This window comes from Elgaria multicarinata, chromosome 14 (genome assembly GCF_023053635.1).
Source record: "Elgaria multicarinata webbii isolate HBS135686 ecotype San Diego chromosome 14, rElgMul1.1.pri, whole genome shotgun sequence".
NCBI lineage: Eukaryota > Metazoa > Chordata > Lepidosauria > Squamata > Anguidae > Elgaria > Elgaria multicarinata.
The window spans coordinates 34,684,386-34,704,107 of NC_086184.1; the positions used below are offsets into that span (position 1 = coordinate 34,684,386).

General features: G+C 44.3%; 1 protein-coding gene across 1 annotated transcript in view; it reads right to left on the reverse strand.

The window, feature by feature from the left end:
- LOC134408719 (chromodomain-helicase-DNA-binding protein 2-like) overlaps window positions 1-19,722 on the reverse strand; it is a 69,498-nt gene that overhangs the window by 42,127 nt on the left and 7,649 nt on the right. The window contains exons 2-3 of the mRNA XM_063141114.1: window positions 14,581-14,892; window positions 12,961-13,101 (exon numbers count right to left, since the gene is read on the reverse strand). Coding sequence (XP_062997184.1) covers window positions 12,961-13,101; window positions 14,581-14,892 — 453 coding nt within the window. The remainder of the gene's footprint in view (window positions 1-12,960; window positions 13,102-14,580; window positions 14,893-19,722) is intronic.

Genomic DNA, 19,722 nt, shown 5'->3' on the forward strand with positions numbered 1-19,722 from the left:
AGAAGGCAGAAGAGCAGACCAAGGGCTAAGAATTCAGCTAGGCAGGGAAGAGAGTTAGTGGTTCACAGACTCCCTGTATCTGTCTGTCGAAGAGTCAGTGATCTCCATCTTGACCTCTAGAGAGCAAGGCCTAGTCTGAGATGGCTGAGATAGTTCAAAGAGAATCACTTGAAAGCCCTTTTGTTTGAATGGAAGACTAACATGTTACGCCTTCAGGTTTCCAGAGTGCCATAGTAGTGAAGGGTCCTTTTAGTTACCCTGGCACTAAGTATGACAGGGTCCAGAAGATGGTAGTGACATTACCTTGGATTCCTGTATTGCAGTAAATTTGGTGTGTGTGTGTTAATAAAGAAATAGCCTTGTTAGTATATGCGCCCTGAATGCAAAACTCCCTAGATAACCTTAGGCAAGCCTCTAGGAAGTTGATTTTCTAGATCCATTTCTAGATTCTAGGGACAGTCCTCGATTCAAGCTAATCAACCTAGGATTAATCCTATCAATGGGTATTAGTCAGGATGACCCTATATTAATTACCCTCAGTGTCAGATGCGGTTTGGCACTAAATACCAGTTGCTAAGGAACAAGGAGGGTGCCACTGCGATCACGTCTTGGTTGTGCATTTCTCACACCGTCCACACTGGCATTGTGGGAGGGAATCACAAAAGAACTGGGCAATCCGCAGCAGTTCTGAAAGGAAGTCAACGCTTTTGGAACTCAGCTTCTCAGTGGGCGGAATTCTGGATCTAGCAGTATCTCAGATCTCTGGCTATTACAGAAACAGGTCAGATCACCAGTCCGATTGCTAGTACCCCCCAGAGCAGGCACATTGAAGCAATGAAACTTAGAGAAATGGGGACCTACCAAGTTCCCGCGGATTCACTGTGTCTACTCCAGTTAGGAGGAGCAATTGAATTCAGGCCATTATCTCTCTTTCAAACCAGAAAGAACAGAATAAGGATGTTTCTCTAATGTACAACTATCATGACTATCAGAGGTTGCTACATCCCATACACCGATGAAGCAAAAGCACATTGGTGGCATCTTCCTTTCCCTTCTAAAATGTTCGAGTAATTCAACTGCTGCCAGCACACGTTTCGTAATTTCCCTTTACATAGATTTCAAGTATAAAAAACGATAGATCTACTGGTCTCAGGCAAAAAGTATCTGGACATACTCTAATTCTTAATTTTAAAGTTCAGTTTATTGCGCACAAAAGTTCAATATCTAACCCCCATCACGTGTATTACGATGTTCAACACACTAAAATAAAACCACTTGGAGAGCATTTAGCTAAATTCACAGGCAACTTCTTTTTAAGTGCATCTCAAAGACTTTGCATAGTTCAGGTTTATTGAGATTTTCATCACCTGTTTTCTCCCCTTAATCTAACAGAAGAACAATTATATGGAAGAGGCTAGGGTGACCATATTTTGGAAAACAAAAAGGAGGACAACATGGTCGCCCCCAAGGGGGCGTGTCCAGCACCAAGGGGGCGTGCCCACCCGAACATAGCCTTGGTCACATGTCTGATTTTACAGCACACATTTAAGACAAATCTCTTCTTCATAACATCTTAATGTTAAAATCACTGAAATAAAGAACAAGTGAGAGATTCAATGTATCTGAAATTAACTTCACTCACTCCTACTTTAGTAGGTTTTGCTGTACTTTGAAGCTTTTGCTATACTCTTTGTGTTATTTTATTTATTTATGTATTTATTTATTTATTTTATTACATTTATATACCGCCCCACAGCCGAAGCTCTCTGGGCGGTTTACAACAATTAAAAATAGTAAACATTAAAAGTATACAAAAATTTAAAAAACATAAAAACAGTATAAAAACAACAGTATAAAAAGTGTTACATTCTCCCCTTCCCTCAAATCTTTTTTCTGACTGTATCTTCACTCATTGCAAGCTGCTGTTGTTGTTAACAGGGTTTGCTACTGGCCCCAGATCTGTTTCAAATTTGGTATGGCTAAAGCTCTACCTAAAAGCTATCATGGTGCCAACTTTCAGCTCTTTATCTTTAAAAATGACAGTTTAAAAAATAATAATTTTAATAATAATAATAATAATAATAATAATAATAAGAAGAAGAAGAAGAAGAAGAAGAAGAAGAACCAAACACATTTTTCCACCCACGCCTAGCTCCCAGCTCACCCCAAACTATGACCGCACTGGCAATGGCCTTGTCGTCCAGTTTTTGGTGTCTGTGCCCAAGGAATTTCTATCTCTTCTCCACGTCTGTCCTGAATATTCATGTATTTGAGATGAATATTCAGCGAATGAATTTGCCGCTGCAAAGGTTTTCACCGGGGGAATCGTTCGGCGGATGACGTTCCAACCTTTCGCAACCGCGTTTTGCAGGAGCATAGCTAGGACGAGCAAAGGAGAAAGCGGGTGTTCCTAGCGTACGCTGTTAAAATACATTTTAGATGTCGAAACAGAAAGTTTCCCAGGAGAGGGGAAGAAAGGCAGGCGCTGTGTGTGTGTGTAGAAGGAAATGCCACCAAAGAATCTCATTCTTTGGGTTCGCAAATGACATTTACAGTGTATTCCTATCCATGTCTACTCAGAAGTAAGCACTGTCAATTTAAGGCTTACTCCTAAGTAAGTAGGTGTAGGGTTATTTAATGTATTTTCCAATCGCCTCTTCTTCCACTCCGTGACTACCCGAGGCGATATATAATAATATATACTACAAACGAGAAAGATCTTGGAATTGTTGTAGATCACAAGCTGAATAGGAGCCAACAGTGCGATATGGCTGCAAGAAAGGCAAATGCTATTTTGGGCTGCATTAATAGAAGTATGGCTTCCAAATCGCGTTAAGTACTGGTTCCTCTCTATTAGGCCCTGGTTAGGCCTCATCTAGAGTATTGTGTCCAGTTCTGGTGTTAGCAGTAGGGTGACCATATGACCGGATTTCTACTGTAAGCCGGTAAATCCGGGAGGGGGAGGGAAATCCGGATTTTTTACAAAGAGCAGCTCTAATGGGAATTAACAAAAATGCTTATAACTCCATCATTTTTTAAGATAAAGACATGAAACTTGGCACAATGGTAGCTCTTAGGAAGGGCTTTAGTCATACCAAATTTGAAACAGATCTGTTCATCCACTGATTTTTTAGGATTTTTTTAAAAATTAAGGTTTTAAAATTATTATTTTTTAAATCGTCATTTTTAAAGATAAAGAGATGAAACTTTGCACCATGAAAGGTCTTAGGTAGAGCTTTAGCCACACCAAATTTGAAACAGATCCGTTCATCCATTGATTTTTTAAGAATTTTTTTAAAAATGAGGTTTTAAAATTATTATTTTTTAAACTGTCATTTTTAAAGATAAAGAGCTGAAAGTTGGCACCATGATAGCTTTTAGGTAGAGCTTTAGCCATACCAAATTTGAAACAGATCTGGGGCCAGTAGCAAACCCTGTTAACAACAACAGCAGCTTGCAATGAGTGAAGATACAGTCAGAAAAAAGATTTGAGGGAAGGGGAGAATGTAACACTTTTTATACTGTTGTTTTTATACTGTTTTTATGTTTTTTAAATTTTTGTATACTTTTAATGTTTACTATTTTTAATTGTTGTAAACCGCCCAGAGAGCTTCGGCTGTGGGGCGGTATATAAATGTAATAAAATAAATAAATAAATACATAAATAAATAAAATAACACAAAGAGTATAGCAAAAGCTTCAAAGTACAGCAAAACCTACTAAAGTAGGAGTGAGTGAAGTTAATTTCAGATACATTGAATCTCTCACTTGTTCTTTATTTCAGTGATTTTAACATTAAGATGTTATGAAGAAGAGATTTGTCTTAAATGTGTGCTGTAAAATCAGACATGTGACCAAGGCTATGTTCGGGTGGGCACGCCCCCTTGGTGCTGGACACGCCCCCTTGGGGGCGACCATGTTGTCCTCCTTTTTGTTTTCCAAAATATGGTCACCCTAGCCTCTTCCATATAATTGTTCTTCTGTTAGATTAAGGGGAGAAAACAGGTGATGAAAATCTCAATAAACCTGAACTATGCAAAGTCTTTGAGATGCACTTAAAAAGAAGTTGCCTGTGAATTTAGCTAAATGCTCTCCAAGTGGTTTTATTTTAGTGTGTTGAACATCGTAATACACGTGATGGGGGTTAGATATTGAACTTTTGTGCGCAATAAACTGAACTTTAAAATTAAGAATTAGAGTATGTCCAGATACTTTTTGCCTGAGACCAGTAGATCTATCGTTTTTTATACTTGAAATCTATGTAAAGGGAAATTACGAAACGTGTGCTGGCAGCAGTTGAATTACTCGAACATTTTAGAAGGGAAAGGAAGATGCCACCAATGTGCTTTTGCTTCATCGGTGTATGGGATGTAGCAACCTCTGATAGTCATGATAGTTGTACATTAGAGAAACATCCTTATTCTGTTCTTTCTGGTTTGAAAGAGAGATAATGGCCTGAATTCAATTGCTCCTCCTAACTGGAGTAGACACAGTGAATCCGCGGGAACTTGGTAGGTCCCCATTTCTCTAAGTTTCATTGCTTCAATGTGCCTGCTCTGGGGGGTACTAGCAATCGGACTGGTGATCTGACCTGTTTCTGTAATAGCCAGAGATCTGAGATACTGCTAGATCCAGAATTCCGCCCACTGAGAAGCTGAGTTCCAAAAGCGTTGACTTCCTTTCAGAACTGCTGCGGATTGCCCAGTTCTTTTGTGATTCCCTCCCACAATGCCAGTGTGGACGGTGTGAGAAATGCACAACCAAGACGTGATCGCAGTGGCACCCTCCTTGTTCCTTAGCAACTGGTATTTAGTGCCAAACCGCATCTGACACTGAGGGTAATTAATATAGGGTCATCCTGACTAATACCCATTGATAGGATTAATCCTAGGTTGATTAGCTTGAATCGAGGACTGTCCCTAGAATCTAGAAATGGATCTAGAAAATCAACTTCCTAGAGGCTTGCCTAAGGTTATCTAGGGAGTCCTAGGCATTGGTGGAAATTTGAACTCAAGACTTTTGCATTCAGGGCGCATATACTAACAAGGCTATTTCTTTATTAACACACACACACCAAATTTACTGCAATACAGGAATCCAAGGTAATGTCACTACCATCTTCTGGACCCTGTCATACTTAGTGCCAGGGTAACTAAAAGGACCCTTCACTACTATGGCACTCTGGAAACCTGAAGGCGTAACATGTTAGTCTTCCATTCAAACAAAAGGGCTTTCAAGTGATTCTCTTTGAACTATCTCAGCCATCTCAGACTAGGCCTTGCTCTCTAGAGGTCAAGATGGAGATCACTGACTCTTCGACAGACAGATACAGGGAGTCTGTGAACCACTAACTCTCTTCCCTGCCTAGCTGAATTCTTAGCCCTTGGTCTGCTCTTCTGCCTTCTGTAGGGTGACTCTATGAAAAGGAAGGACAGGGCTTCTGTAACAATTGTAGAGGGAAAGGAATTTCAGCAGGTGTCATTTGTATGCATGGAGTACCTGATGGAATTCCCTTGTCATCAAACAGTTCAACCTGCAGGAGCTCTGCCCTCTTTTGTATCTGGTCACTCTAGTATAGCTCCTGCAGCTTTCACTGTTGAGATAAAAAGGGAAATTCCCTTTCCTCTAAAACGGTTGAAGATACAGGAGCCCTGTTGGAGTCCTGAATTAGGACTGGTTTTTGTGATTTCCATATTTTTGTACAAGCCTGCAAAACCTGGAAGAAACTGAAGACTCAGCATCAGTCAATCAGCTTAAAGGTCAAGTTTGCAGGTGGACTTTATTGAATTATTGGGATGATGCAAAAGTCTAATTGTCTTGCCATTGCCAATTAGTGGTTTCATCATTTGTTCAGGGAAGTGTATATAAAGAGAGTTTTGGAGCTTTGTAACCAGATTAAAATATTCTCTCTCTGCTGCTGTGAGCCCTGCTGTAACGTGTATGACCAAGTGTGTGAGTATGTTGGTGTAAATTTGTATTGCCATAAACTGTGTTATTTTCTATCAGTAAAATACTTTATTTTTGTATCAAACAAAACAGACTCTGTCTTAAAGTTAATTTGGTCTTTGCTGACTTTCATAGTTAAGAACCGCTGCTACTCTGCTAATTCACTGGTATAGTGAACAAAAGGGTTTATAAATATAATACCCCTCAAGAAGCCCTGGCCTCCTTTCCATATGGCCACCCTACCTTCTGCTATGACATCGTCTTTCATCACCATACCCCACTTTGAATATTTCCCTTGAGCCCGCCTCACAAATCCCAGGTCACCATGGGAACAGCCATAAACAGGTTGACATCATTGCAAGTGTGTGGCCTATTCCTTACCGGACTTTGGGACGGTAAGGACTGCATCTGAGAGAGATTAGGGAAACTTTCCAGAGTCGTGGCCTTTCAACATCATGGCAGGTAAGACATTTTTTCTTAGATGTGGAAGATGGAATGAGGAATAATGTCAGAAAGAATTTCTGTCTGTTGGTTTTATAAACTTTTTTAGATATAAGTGATCAGAATGGCAGTAAACCCACGTATCCGAAAAGCCAGTCTCATTTCTATCTTGATGAGAGGAAAATATGATGTTGCTATAGTATTGATCCAGGTTAAAAAGTCAATGAAACTATGTGGATTTGCAAAAATTTAAAAAAAAAATCGTCTATGTATCGTTTATAGAATAGTATTTCCTTATACTGTCTTTTTTGCTAAATGTAAGCCGCTCCGAGAGCCTTTTTTGGCTGAGGTGCGGGGTATAAGTATGATAAATAAATAAATAAATAAATAAATAAATATAGAAGGGGTTTTGAGCCGGATGAGAGATAAAATCCTCTTCCAGCCGTGCCATGATTAAATTGGCCGCACTAGGGGCAAAAGGGCTTCCCATGGCAACGCCTCGAATCTGCAGGAATTGTTTTTCATCAAACCTAAAATAGTTTTTTTCTAATATGATCTCAGTAAGTTCTAATAGGACATAGGTAGGTGGAGAAAGATTCTCCCGTTTCTTGAGATACCATTCAACAGTATTGCGTGCCTCAATATGGGGGGTAGTATCGAGGGAATGGACGTCGAAAATTGCCATAATGGCGTCGGGCGGAATATATTTCCCCTCTATTTTATAGATGACATCAAAGTTTTCTTTTAAATATGAAAGCATTTGTGCCACGAAGGGGTGCAAGAAATGGTCAACGTATTGGGAGAAGCAGGGCCGGTGCTCCCATTAGGCCCACCAGGCAGCCGCCCAGGGCGCAGACCTCAGAGGGGCGCCGGACTGCCCTTTTAGGGCCACCGTTTTATACCAATTAGCTGTTTTAAGAAAAAACAGAATAAGTTCAAGTTTTGTGCTTTTTATTTTTTCTACAGAACATCTGTTCTTAAAAATCAAAGTTGGCCATTTGCGGGGGGGGGGGGAGTACAAGTAGCTCACCTTGCCTAGGGCTCAAAGTAGTCTGGCACCGGCTATAGATTGTATGTATAGTGTAGGATGAATTACACAGAGAACGCGTCCATAAACTGATGTGTCTTCTTCCCAACAGAATCCAGAGAGGATTTCAGACTGCCCCGGATCCCTCAGGAGAGAGGAATGACCAAGGAAACACCTCTGCCAAGCCCACGTCGTGATGAGTGGAGCCGTAAAACGACTCAGTTTCAAGCGAAGCCATGGCCAACGTATCAGCCGACAAAAGTGCCCTCCAGACTGCCGAAGTTGGTGGAGGCCTCCTTGCCGAGGCCGGAAAGAAATAACAATTTCTTCCTTCGCGGAGTGCCAGTAGAGGAGCCTGTGCCGCCGCCAACAACGGTACAGAAGCCAGTGCCGCCTCATGTGCGGACCCCAGAAATTATCACCTTGTGGGTCAACCCACAATACGCGACTACCCTGGAGCCGGTGACACCCCCAACGCAGAGCCGAGGAGCAACTTTGCCAAAGAAGCCACACCGGGCATCTCTCCAAAAGTCAAAGGCGACCTGCGTCGGAAAGGCCGCTCCGGCAAAAGCGAGAGAGACGCCTTGGCAAAAGACCGATGGACCCAACCCACCACCTTCGACTTCGTCCAGGCCAACGCGGCTTTACTATCCAAAGCCGCCGCACAGGTCAGTGACGAGACTACGACATTTGTAAGGATTCGCCAGGATTCCTATTGATAAATCAGGGTTAGGGGGAAGGGGTTGTTGCAAACCATTTTGCCCATTTTGCTCAAAGCTTGACATTTGCTTTCAAAAACGGGTTTTTAATGGTTTGTACATGTTTTTTCAGTGTTGGAAGAAAGGGGATCGCCCTGATCGTAGGGATGCAGGGGGCGCTTTCAATTGACACCCACGGGATTGCGGTCTTGTTCCTAATGATTTGGAGTAGTTGCCTCAATTGAAAGGCATCATGGTACAGCCTAAGATTTGGGACACCCAACCCCCCTAGGTTAGTTGGCCGGAAGAGAGTGGCTTGATTGACACGGATGCGCTTGCCCCCTCCACTGCACGTGGCTAGAGCTTGTTGCCAACGTTTGAACTCATTTCCAGGAATCTCTACTGGCAAGGTATGAAACAGAGAAGACGGTTTAGGCAACAAAGTCCATTTCAGGGCCGTATTCCTCCTTAGTCAAGATAATTTAAGTTCCTTCCACAGAATCACTTGAAAACCCTTTTGTCTGAATGGAAGACTAACATGTTATGCCTTCATTTTTCCAGAGTGCCATAGGATTGAATGGAAGACTAACATGTTATGCCTTCATTTTTCCAGAGTGCCATAGGCCGCATTCCATCCGGCTTGGGTCCATCAGTCAGCCCTGGCTTTGCCACGGCCTTTTCCACGCAGGCCGCCATCGATGTCGGGAGAGATGTCAGGCGTGGCTTCGGCGGCAAAGTTGTCACTAGGCTCTGCAGACGGGGAGGCACCGGCTTCGGGGTAGACGTGTGGGGTGGCTCTGGCCACCTGGTGATATCTGGGCTCCGCACAGGAGGCGGCAACTGCTTCTGTACCGTTGTTGGAGGCGGCACAGGCTTCTCTACTGGCATTTGACAAGGGCCCTGGACTGGCTTCGGCCAAGGGGTCCTTCTTTCAGTCACGGGCCTTGGAAGAAGGCCTCCACCACCTTCGGCAGGCTGGTCGGCACTTGTTTCGGCTGAGGAGTTGGCATGGCAGCTAGACGGTTCACGACGTGGGCTAGGCAGAGGTCTTGTTTCAGTATGTACACTCCACTCTCCTGAGGGATCCGGGACATTCTCCAATCCTCTCTGGGTTCTGCTGGGAAGAAGACACATCAGTTGATGTCAGCATTGTATTCCCAACGTAGTTTTTATATGTTTATGTTTTTATATTTTTGGTTCATTACACTGAAATCTGTTGATTTAAAACTTCTGTAAATACTAATAAATCAATACATATTTTTGAGCTGGTTGTCTCTGCTGGATCTTCGGTTCGGTAGTACCCCTCCCCCTGCAAGAAAGGTGATAGGCCACTTGCTGCCGCAGGTGAATGTGTTGGAATTCCCCGAATACTGGGCCAAACCACTGGGCCTCCCTGTCTTAGTATTGCCTGTGTTCCTCTGAAGTGGTTAACACTCCTGCTGAGAGGAAGTTTCTAATTTATTGAAGAACTTGTCGGCTGCCAATACACACAGAGCTTTCTGAACTTGGCTAAAACTTTTTTAAAATCACTAAAAATCAGCGGATGGACCTATATGCTTCAAAATTGCCATGCATCAAGCCCTTATAAAGACCTACCATATTTAAAGGCTATCATGGTGCCTAGTTACATGGCTTTACCTTTAAAAATGACAGAGATGAATGCATTTTTGTAAAAGGAGAATGGTAAAACTTTTTTAAAAACTACTAAAAACCAGCGGATGAACCTATTTGCTTCAAAATTGCCATGCATCTAGCCCTACTTAGGTTCTATCATGCTGCAATATTGCAGGTGTGTAGCTTGAAAAATGACAGCGTTTTTAAAATTAAAGAATAATTTTAAAAACTCAAACTTTTTTAAAAAACCTAAAAAGTAGCAGATGAAGCCATGTGCTTCAAAATTGCCATTCCTAAGGATATATTTAGAAGCTATCCGGTTGCCAAGTTATGTGTGTTTACCTTAAAAAATGGTGGTGATCAATGCATTTTTGTAAATGGGGGGATGGTTTGAGGGTAAAATCTTAAAAATAATTCTAAAAATCAGTGAATGAACATCTGTGCTTCAAAATTGCCATGCATCAAGCCCCGCTTAGGTTCTATCACAATGCAAAGTTACATGTGTGTTTCTTGAAAAATGAGGAAGTTATAGCACTTTGAAGTGACTGGAACTCACATTTTAAAAAATTCATTGCAAGAAAACTGATGGACATATTTGTCTAAAATTGGAAATGCTTAAGCATCTCCAAGGTATCTGTATGCTCACCGAATTTCATTTTTATATGATTAAAAATAAAAAAGTTATAGACATTTCTTTAGGCCAATGTTACAAAGGGATTGTTTTGCAGAAGATAAGAAGCTCTGGGGCTACGTTCTGATTGGTTAATATTGCTATGGGGCACTGCCCCTTTCAGGCTTGAAAAGCTGTTCTGAATTTCCAATTCTTTGTCTGACTGTTGCTTTCAAGACTCTCAGATCTTGATTATAATCAATAAAGCGCTTTTGAACCCTCTGTCGCTGGAAAGTGTGGAGTCGTTCTTAGGGGCTGAATTGGATCTCGTTCCTAAGGGCAAAGAACTTGTCTAACACTGGGCTCCACAATTCCAGAAGGACGCAGACAAGCTGGAGCGTGTTCAGAGGAGGGCAGCCAGGATGATCAGGGGTCTGGAAACAAAGCCCTATGAAGAGAGACTGAAAGAATTGGGCATGTTTAGCCTGGAGAAGAGAAGATGGAGGGGAGACATGAGAGCACTCTTCAAATACTTAAAAGGTTGTCACAGAGAGGAGGGCCAGGATCTCTTCTCGATCCTCCCAGAGTGCAGGACACGGATTAAGGGGCTCAAGTGACAGGAAGCCAGATTCCAGCTGGACATCAGGAAAAACGCCCTGACTGTTAGAGCAGTATGACAATGGAACCAGTGACCTAGGGATGTTGTGGGCTCTCCCACACTAGAAGCCTTCAAGAGGCAGCTGGACAAGCATCTGTCAGGTACGCTGCAGGGTGGATTCCTGCATTGAGCAAGGGGTTGGACTCGATGGCCTTGTAGGCCCCTTTCAACTCTACGATTCTATGATTCCATACGTATATAAAGGCTAAATATGTCCTAAAATGCATTTTGAAACTGGGGATCAAAACGGAGAGTGGCATTCAGTCTTGATGTTTTGACGAAACAATATCATTTTCACCGGCCATCCAAAATTCCACAAAGAGTCTAGTCCTCTTTACCAAGCAACAGCTGGAATCGCAAACCGGCAGCTCTCTTTCCACAGGTTGGCCAGCAGGGGGCAGCACCACTTCACTCTGAAATGGGAGCCACCCATATTTCCCATGAAGCCAGAGTGTCGAAGAGTGTGTGTGTGTGTGTGTGTGTGTGTGTGTGTTTGTGCTTGTAGGAAGACTTGTTCCATTCCTAGGCTCAAGTTTGAACTGGCTGCCAAGTTCTCTTTGAAATGTGAAACCTCAGGTTTTGCGCATGTGCAATTTTGAGGTGCATCTTGGGAGCCGTAGTTCGGAATCGCGGCGTGCGGCATGCCGACATGTGCCACCATGTCACATGACCCCTTTCTAATTGGTTGTGTTCATGTGGCCTGCCAGCTCTTGGTGCCTGGCTTCAGTCCTTGGCGCTTGAGTTGCTGGCTTCATCCCTTGGCCTGTGCCTCCTGGCTTCCTCCTTTGCCTCTTGCTTCCTGGTTTCAACCCTCAGATCTTGCTGGCTTTATCCCTTGGCCTGTGCCTCCTGGCTTCCTCCTTTGGCTCTTGCATCCTGGTTTCAACCCTCAGATCTTGCTGGCTTTATCCCTTGGCCTGTGCCTCCTGGCTTCCTCCTTTGGCTCTTGCTTCCTGGTTTCAACCCTCAGATCTTGCTGGCTTTATCCCTTGGCCTGTGCCTCCTGGCTTCCTCCTTTGGCTCTTGCTTCCTGGTTTCAACCCTCAGATCTTGCTGGCTTTATCCCTTGGCTTGTGCCTCCTGGCTTCCTCCTTTGGCTCTTGCTGTCTGGTTTCAACCCTCAGATCTTGCTGGCTTTATCCCTTGGCTTGTGCCTCCTGGCTTCCTCCTTTGGCTCTTGCTTCCTGGTTTCAACCCTCAGATCTTGCTGGCTTTATCCCTTGGCTTGTGCCTCCTGGCTTCCTCCTTTGGCTCTTGCTTCCTGGTTTCAACCCTCAGATCTTGCTGGCTTTATCCCTTGGCCTGTGCCTCCTGGCTTCCTCCTTTGGCTCTTGCTTCCTGGTTTCAACCCTCAGATCTTGCTGGCTTTATCCCTTGGCCTGTGCCTCCTGGCTTCCTCCTTTGCCTCTTGCTTCCTGGTTTCAACCCTCAGATCTTGCTGGCTTTATCCCTTGGCTTGTGCCTCCTGGCTTCCTCCTTTGGCTCTTGCTGTCTGGTTTCAACCCTCAGATCTTGCTGGCTTTATCCCTTGGTCTGTGCCTCCTGGCTTCCTCCTTTGCCTCTTGCTTCCTGGTTTCAACCCTCAGATCTTGCTGGCTTTGATGTGGGGGTCTGTATCATCTGAAGGCCCTGATCATGTCCTATAGACACTTGGTAACCAATCAGGCTACCTGAATGCACAGCTGGCCATATATGGAGCAAAGTAACTGCTGTAAGGCGAACGTAGCAGCAGCCCGGAGAGGCTCTGTCAGCTATATGCATGCATCCTGTACCTTGATGTATAAATATCTCTATACCACATCCTCCCAAGTTAGTTGGAGCTGGGTGTAACATGCTGATGCTCTTGCGTGTATGACCTATCTCTGTATCGATGCAATAAACAACTCTTAAGAATACCTGGTTCTGTCTCACTTGGAGATAAGTCCGGTTGGACAACCTAACCCATCATCCACATCAATTGGCGAGCCAGCCAGGAGCAGAAAGTCCGACTGGTCGCGCGAGGCCGGCTCGCCCCGCTGCGGCCCAGTGGGCGCCCGGTAGATATTTCTACAAGTCACAGCCGTCGGCGGGACGTGTCTTCCTCCGCTTCCATCAAAGGACGAGGCTCCTGACAGGTGAGACGAACCTGTTATTCTTAAAAATCTTAGAGGGCCCTTAGAAATTTAGGAATTTTTAAGTCATCCGGCGTGGTGACACATTTACCCGGCGTGGTAATAAATCTACTCGGCGAAGTAGAAATTAATTAAGAGTGACCCATAGTCACCCGGCGTAGTGACTTGATTATCTGGCGTGGTAATCCCCAATTAAACTTGTCGTGACAAAGGACAAGAGGAGAAAATTTGTTCAAAATGGGTCAAGGTCAGAGTATTCCGAGTGGGAGTCCACTCAGTGTTATGTGTGAACAGTAGGAAAAAGGGAAACTGCCTGGCATGGCAGGATTGTCAAAGAAACGTATGCTTATATTGTGTGTTAATAAGTGGCCATTGCTGAGTCATTCATGGCCAGAAATTGGTTCTTTCAATCAGGGAGTTTTAAGATCATTGATACATGTCTTAGAAGAATCTCGCCCTGGCCAAATGGACTACTGGTATCTGTGGGCAGATGTTGCCTATAAAAGAGCAGAACGTATTAAAAATCCTGGCCCTAGTGCTCCGCCAACAGCTTATCAGTGTGCATTGGGTGAGCCTGCTAAAGAGGCGCCGAATACTCAAAATGGCACCTCCAGTGTTGCAACCGTGGTACCACTCCCTTCACTTCCGGAGCCTGAATATGTTACCATGCAGACTCCATTAATGCCAGTGCCCCAGTCTTTAGTAGTACGCCCTATACAGCCGGCTACTGCCAACAATGCGGAAATACCAGCACAAATTAATCATCTGACCACTGGACTTATGTGCCATTTAAGACAAAAGACCTAGTTCTGTGGGCCAAAAACACCCAGACTATGAAGATCCAGACAGAGCGGTGAGCCAATTTAAACTGATTATTGATATGTATAAGCCAACCCCAAGCGATCTGGCTCATCCCCTAAGTTCGGTTTTAAAACCTACCCAATATCAGGATTTTTGCCGACGAATCACCGCTAATTTGACAGCCACCCCTCTAGCAGATGGAGCTGGCGGGTTTAGCTAGCAAGGAAAGGGTGGAGGCTAGCAAGTGTTTTAACAAATAATAAATCCATGAACTTCTTCTGCCTCCCTTTCCGCCTTGCAACTTTCTGTCCACGGGCCCTTGTCTAACCGAGAGCACCAGGCCGTGCACCATAGTGGTTAAAGCATCCGACCAAGAGATGTTAAGAGAACTGCGTTCCAATCCCTCCGGGGTCATCTTGAGCCAGTCATTCATTCCCAACCTGACCTACCTCCCAGGGTTGTTGTGAGGATCGAATGTGTTCAGGGAACCACACACATTGGTAGGGAAGGTGCGATAGCAATCAAACAGCCGATACATTCGGTTCGCGGTGCAAACGCTTCCCTGAGGCCTGTGTTTGCGCAGCTGCGTTTTCCCTCCGCGAATACGTCTCATTCTGAAGTGAAGTCAAGAGAATACAAAGCATTTACCAGCTGGGTTTGGCAGGCATCCCAACGCCCTTTCATCTCCTCCACGCTCTGGTTGGCGTTCACCAGTTGGACTCTCAGCCTGCCGCCTTCCTCTTCGTCCTTCTTCTTCTCCTTCTCCATGGCCTCCATGCACTGCCCGAGGGACGCGATCCGAGCCTGAGTCTGAGAGCTCTGGTTCTGTAGCTCTGACTGGCATTCGGCCAGTCGGACGGACGGCTCCGAAAGCCATTCCGAGATGTACAAACCCAAGAAGATGATAAATAGGAACCACCCAATGGCTTGGAAGAGGCCACAAATTAGCATTTTTTTCTTGTTTGACATGTTGACGTCCATAGAACCTGTCGGGGACGAAGGGCAGGGGACATAGGCCGCCTGTCTACCCATCGAAGGAGAAGTTCAAACAGAAAGAGTTCCTGCTCAGAGGGCGAAGCGAAGCTCTTCGCTGCCTCGTCCCTCCCTCCGGACGTCCCTCTTCCTCCCTTTTCGGAGAATTCACATGATTCAAGAGGAAAACAGGCACCAGTAGGGGGACACCCAGCGCCGGAGAAACAAAACTAATCAGCTCCAACATTTGGAAACGCGCAGGTACCCGCAAAAAAAAAAAAAGGGGGGGAGTCCTCTCCATGCACATTCCTGCAGCCCTCCAGATGTGCTGGAACACGACTCTGGTCGTCCCCAGCTATTTCAGCTGGGGAGGATGGGATTTGTTGTCTAATTAAAGAGGGCTTTTGTGCAGAACGAAGGTAGGCGAGTCAGTTGGAAAGGGAGATGTGGAAATGCGTGTGGGTGTGGGTGTGGGTGTGGGTGTGTCCATACTCTAGCCCAGACTCAGTGGTTGGGTGTGGGGTGTTGTTGAACCGTGGGTTGTTGCGTTGTCTGAATGCAGCGCATTTTCAGCGGGGTGGCTCATTAACCCCCTTGAGCAGCCCAGCAATGAACCACGGGTTCTCAAGGTGGAGAAAATTAAGCCATGCTGCAGAAAACGCCCTGGGTTCAGACAACGCACCAACTCATGTTTCAACAAACAACCCACGGAGTGTGGGTCGGCGTGTTGTGCGGACCCATAGCCAGGGTACGGGTGTTCCTAGGTCAGGCTTGCTCAACCTTGTGCCCTCCAGATGCTAGCTGGGGATTGATTGATTGATTGATTGATTGATTACATTTATACCGCCCCCATAGCTGAAGCTCTCTGGGCGGTTTACAAAAGTTAAAAACAGTGAACATTAAAAAGCATACAAAATTTTAAACCATCAGAAACATAAACAGTATAAAAACAACGGTATCCATTTAAAAACAACAGTCCTGGGGTCCGTTAAAAAACAAACTTAGTTAAATGCTGTTAAATGTTTTTTATACTGTATTTTGTAATTGTGCTTTTAACCTGTTGGTTGTTTTATTGTGGTTTTAATTTTTGTGAACCGCCCAGAGAGCTTCGGTTATTGGGCGGTATAGAAATGTAATAAATAAATAAATAAATAAATAAAATGCCTGGGAGAAGAGAAAAGTCTTGACCTGGCACCTGAAAGCTAACCGTGTTGGCACCTGGCGAGCCTCATCAGGGAGATCATTCCACAGTCAGGGGGCCACCACCGAAAAGGCCCTCTCCCTTGCGATGATGGGAGTTAGAGTTTCATTGTAGCCTCTCAGTTTTAGTCGCCTCGTTGTTCAGAAAGAAAATCTGACCGCACCGACACTTTCTCGGATAACTAAATTGATCAAAGCTGACTCGCACCCAGGTGCTTCAATGACAGGATGGAGAACTCAGCCGCGACAGACGTTTGACATTTCTGAGAAACGCTTTCGAAAATTCAGACTCTTTATAAAAAATAAATAAATGCAGACTTTGAGAAACGAAACATGTCCTTGTGGTTTGCACAGGAAGCCGTTGATCAGTCGGCTTAACAAGTTGGCTAGGTGGTTTTGAAGAATTATTATTATTATTGTTGTTGTTATTATTAGTATTATTTTAAAAAGAGAGGTAAACTTGAAACTGGTGCCAGGAGGAGGTTTTATGGTGCAATCTCATGCATGTTGACACAGGGGGGGGGGGGGGAAAAGAGCCAGTGTGGTGTAGTGGTTAGAGCATTGGTCTGAGGAGAGCTGGGTTCGAGTCCCCGTTCAGCCGAGGAAACCCACTGGGTGACTTTGGGCCAGTCACAGACTCTCAGGCCAACCTACTTCACAGGGTTGTTGTTGTGAGGATAACATGGAGAGGAGGAGGTTTAGGTATGCCGCCTTGGGTTTCTTAAGGTGGAAAAAAGGTGGGATATAAATGCAACAATAAATAAATAAGTCCTACAACCCTCCAGAGAGAATTTTCAGGCATAGCAGGAAGTAGGCTTAGGGTGACCCTATGGAAAGGAGGACCGGGCTCCTATATCTTCAAGGGTTGTATAAAAAAGGGAGTTTCATGACATGTCATTTGTACGCCTGCAGAACCTGGTGAAATCCCCTCTTCGTCACAACAGTTAAAGCTGCAGGAGCCTTGCTCTCTTTTCCATCTGGTCAAAAGGGCAGGGCTCTCTTGACCAGATATTATTATTATTATTATTATTATTATTATTATTATTATCATTATTATTAGTTACGTGATGTGCTCTCATTAGACTCGTGTACAGACTTGCACACGTTCTAATGAGACTCACACCCTTGGCAATAGAGCGTCTGTGGCTAAGTAAGGCGATTCTTACTCAAGAAACTTACAGCACTGAAGGGGATAACGCCACAATGGCAGATTTATTGAGGCTGAAACAAATACAAAGGCACAAGCTAGTTTTGGGGAAATTAGCTGAGCAAGTAGAGGCTTAGAAGCAGTTTCAAGACTGAAAAATAGACTTTTTGAGACTTAAGTAGGGTGACCCTATGAAAAGGAGGACAGGGCTGTATAGGGTGACCCTATGAAAAAGAGGACAGGGCTCCTGTATCTTTAACAGTTATATTGAAAAGGAAATGTCAGCATGTGTCATTTGTATATATGGGGAACCTGGTGAAATGTCCTCTTCATCACAAAAGTTAAAGCTGCAGGAGCCCTGCCCTCTTTTAAATCTGGTCACTCTAGCATAGCTCCTACACCTTTAACTGTTGTGATGAAGAGGGAATTTCACCAGGTTGTCCATATATACACAAATGTCACCTGCTGAAATTCCCTTTTCTATGCAACTGTTGAAGATACAGGAGTCCTGTCCTCCTTTTCATATGCCCTAGACTTAAGAGAATACACACAGAGACAGCAGGGGAAAGAGTAGTGGGAATCTTTAAAGGCAATATACCTTTCCTTGGGGAGCGTTGCAACTCCTGGTCTTAGGTGAAGAGGCAAAGAATACAGCAAGGCAAAGCACTCACCCATAGTGCTTTGGAAAGTCTAGTATGCCCTGTGTTGCTGGTTCAAGAGAGAGCGAGAGAGCTAGCCTCCACCCTTCCCTTCAACTTGAGGGTTTTTGTATGATCTTATCTAAAGATCGGCTTGCTATGGGAACAAAAGAGGGTGATTTGGGATGATGGTTGTACTTGATGCAGCCTGGAGGTCAGCCACAGGGCTGCATTAGCAGGTGTATGACCAGGTATGACTCTTGCTACCCAGCATTCATATTCTGCTTAGTTTGTCTCTGGGGCATGCATTTGAAGAAGTCTATCAGGAAATGGTTACTTGACCTAGGCCTTCTGTGAATGCTCTCAGTCTGTAGGTGGGGTTTTGGGTCGCTTCAAAATGGAGTCAGTACTGCTCACAGAAGCTACCTTGTAACATACTGAATATAATAGTATTAATATTCTAATAATACTTTACAATGTGATGATATGGTATTTTAATGTGCCGCTTAGACATGTTAATATACCCAGTGGTATAAAATTATTATTATTATTATTAGTAGTAGTAGTAGTAGTAGTATTGCATCCAGTTCTGGGCTCCACAATTCAAGAAGGACGCAGACAAGCTGGAGCGTGTTCAGAGGAGGGCAACCAGGATCTCTTAAAAGGTTGCCACTCAGAGGAGGGCCAGGATCTCTTCTCGATCCTCCCAGAGTGCAGGTCACAGAATAATGGACTCAAGTTAAAGGAAGCCAGATTCCGGCTGGACATCAGGAAAAACTTCCTGATTGTTAGAGCAGTGCAACAATGGAATCAGGTACCTAGGGAGGTTGTGGGCTCTCCCACACTAGAGGCCTTCAAGAGGCAGCTGGACAAGCATCTGTCGGGGATGCTTTAGGGTGGAATCCTTGTAGGTCCCTTCCAACTCTGCTATTCTATGATTCTATGATTATTATTATATGATCTCGCAAAGAAGCAAAGCTCAGAGAATGGCAATAAGGGACGGGGCCTTCTCTGTGGTGGCCCCCCAATTATGGAATGCTCTCCCCAACGAGGCCCGCCTCGTGCCCACATTGCTATCTTTTCAGCGTAGGTTCAAGCTTTTCTCTTTCCCCAGGCCTTTAGCAATAAGTGACGAGTTTCATCGATCCTGGGTCTGTTTTCATAGTTGTTTTTAGATATATGTTTCTGTGATGTATGTTTATGTGGTTTTTAAATTCTGTATATTGTTTTTAATTGTTTTTAATCTTGTGTAAACCGCCCAGAGAGCTTTGGCTATGGGGTGGTATAGAAATAATAATAATAATAATAATAATAATAATAATAATAATAATAATAATAGAAGAAGAAGAAGAAGAAGAAGAAGAAGAAGAAGAAGAAGAAGAACCAAACACATTTCTCCACCCACGCCTAGCTCCCAGCTCACCCCAGACTATGACCGCACTGGCAATGGCCTTGTCGTCCAGTTTTTGGTGTCTGTGCCCAAGGAATTTCTATCTCTTCTCCACGTCTGTCCTGAATAGTCATGTATTTGAGATGAATATTCAGCGAATTAATTTGCCGGTGCAAAGGTTTTCACTGGGGGAATCGTTCGGCGGATGACGTTCCAACCTTTCGCAACCGCATTTTGCAGGTGCATAGCTAGGACGAGCAAAGGAGAAAGCGGGTGTTCCTAGCGTACGCTGTTAAAATACATTTTAGATGTAGAAACAGAAAGTTTCCCAGGAGAGGGGAGGAAAGACAGGCGCTGTGTGTGTGTGTAGAAGGAAATGCCACCAAAGAATCTCATTCTTTGGGTTCGCAAATGACATTTACAGTGTATTCCTATCCATGTCTACTCAGAAGTAAGCACTGTAAATTTA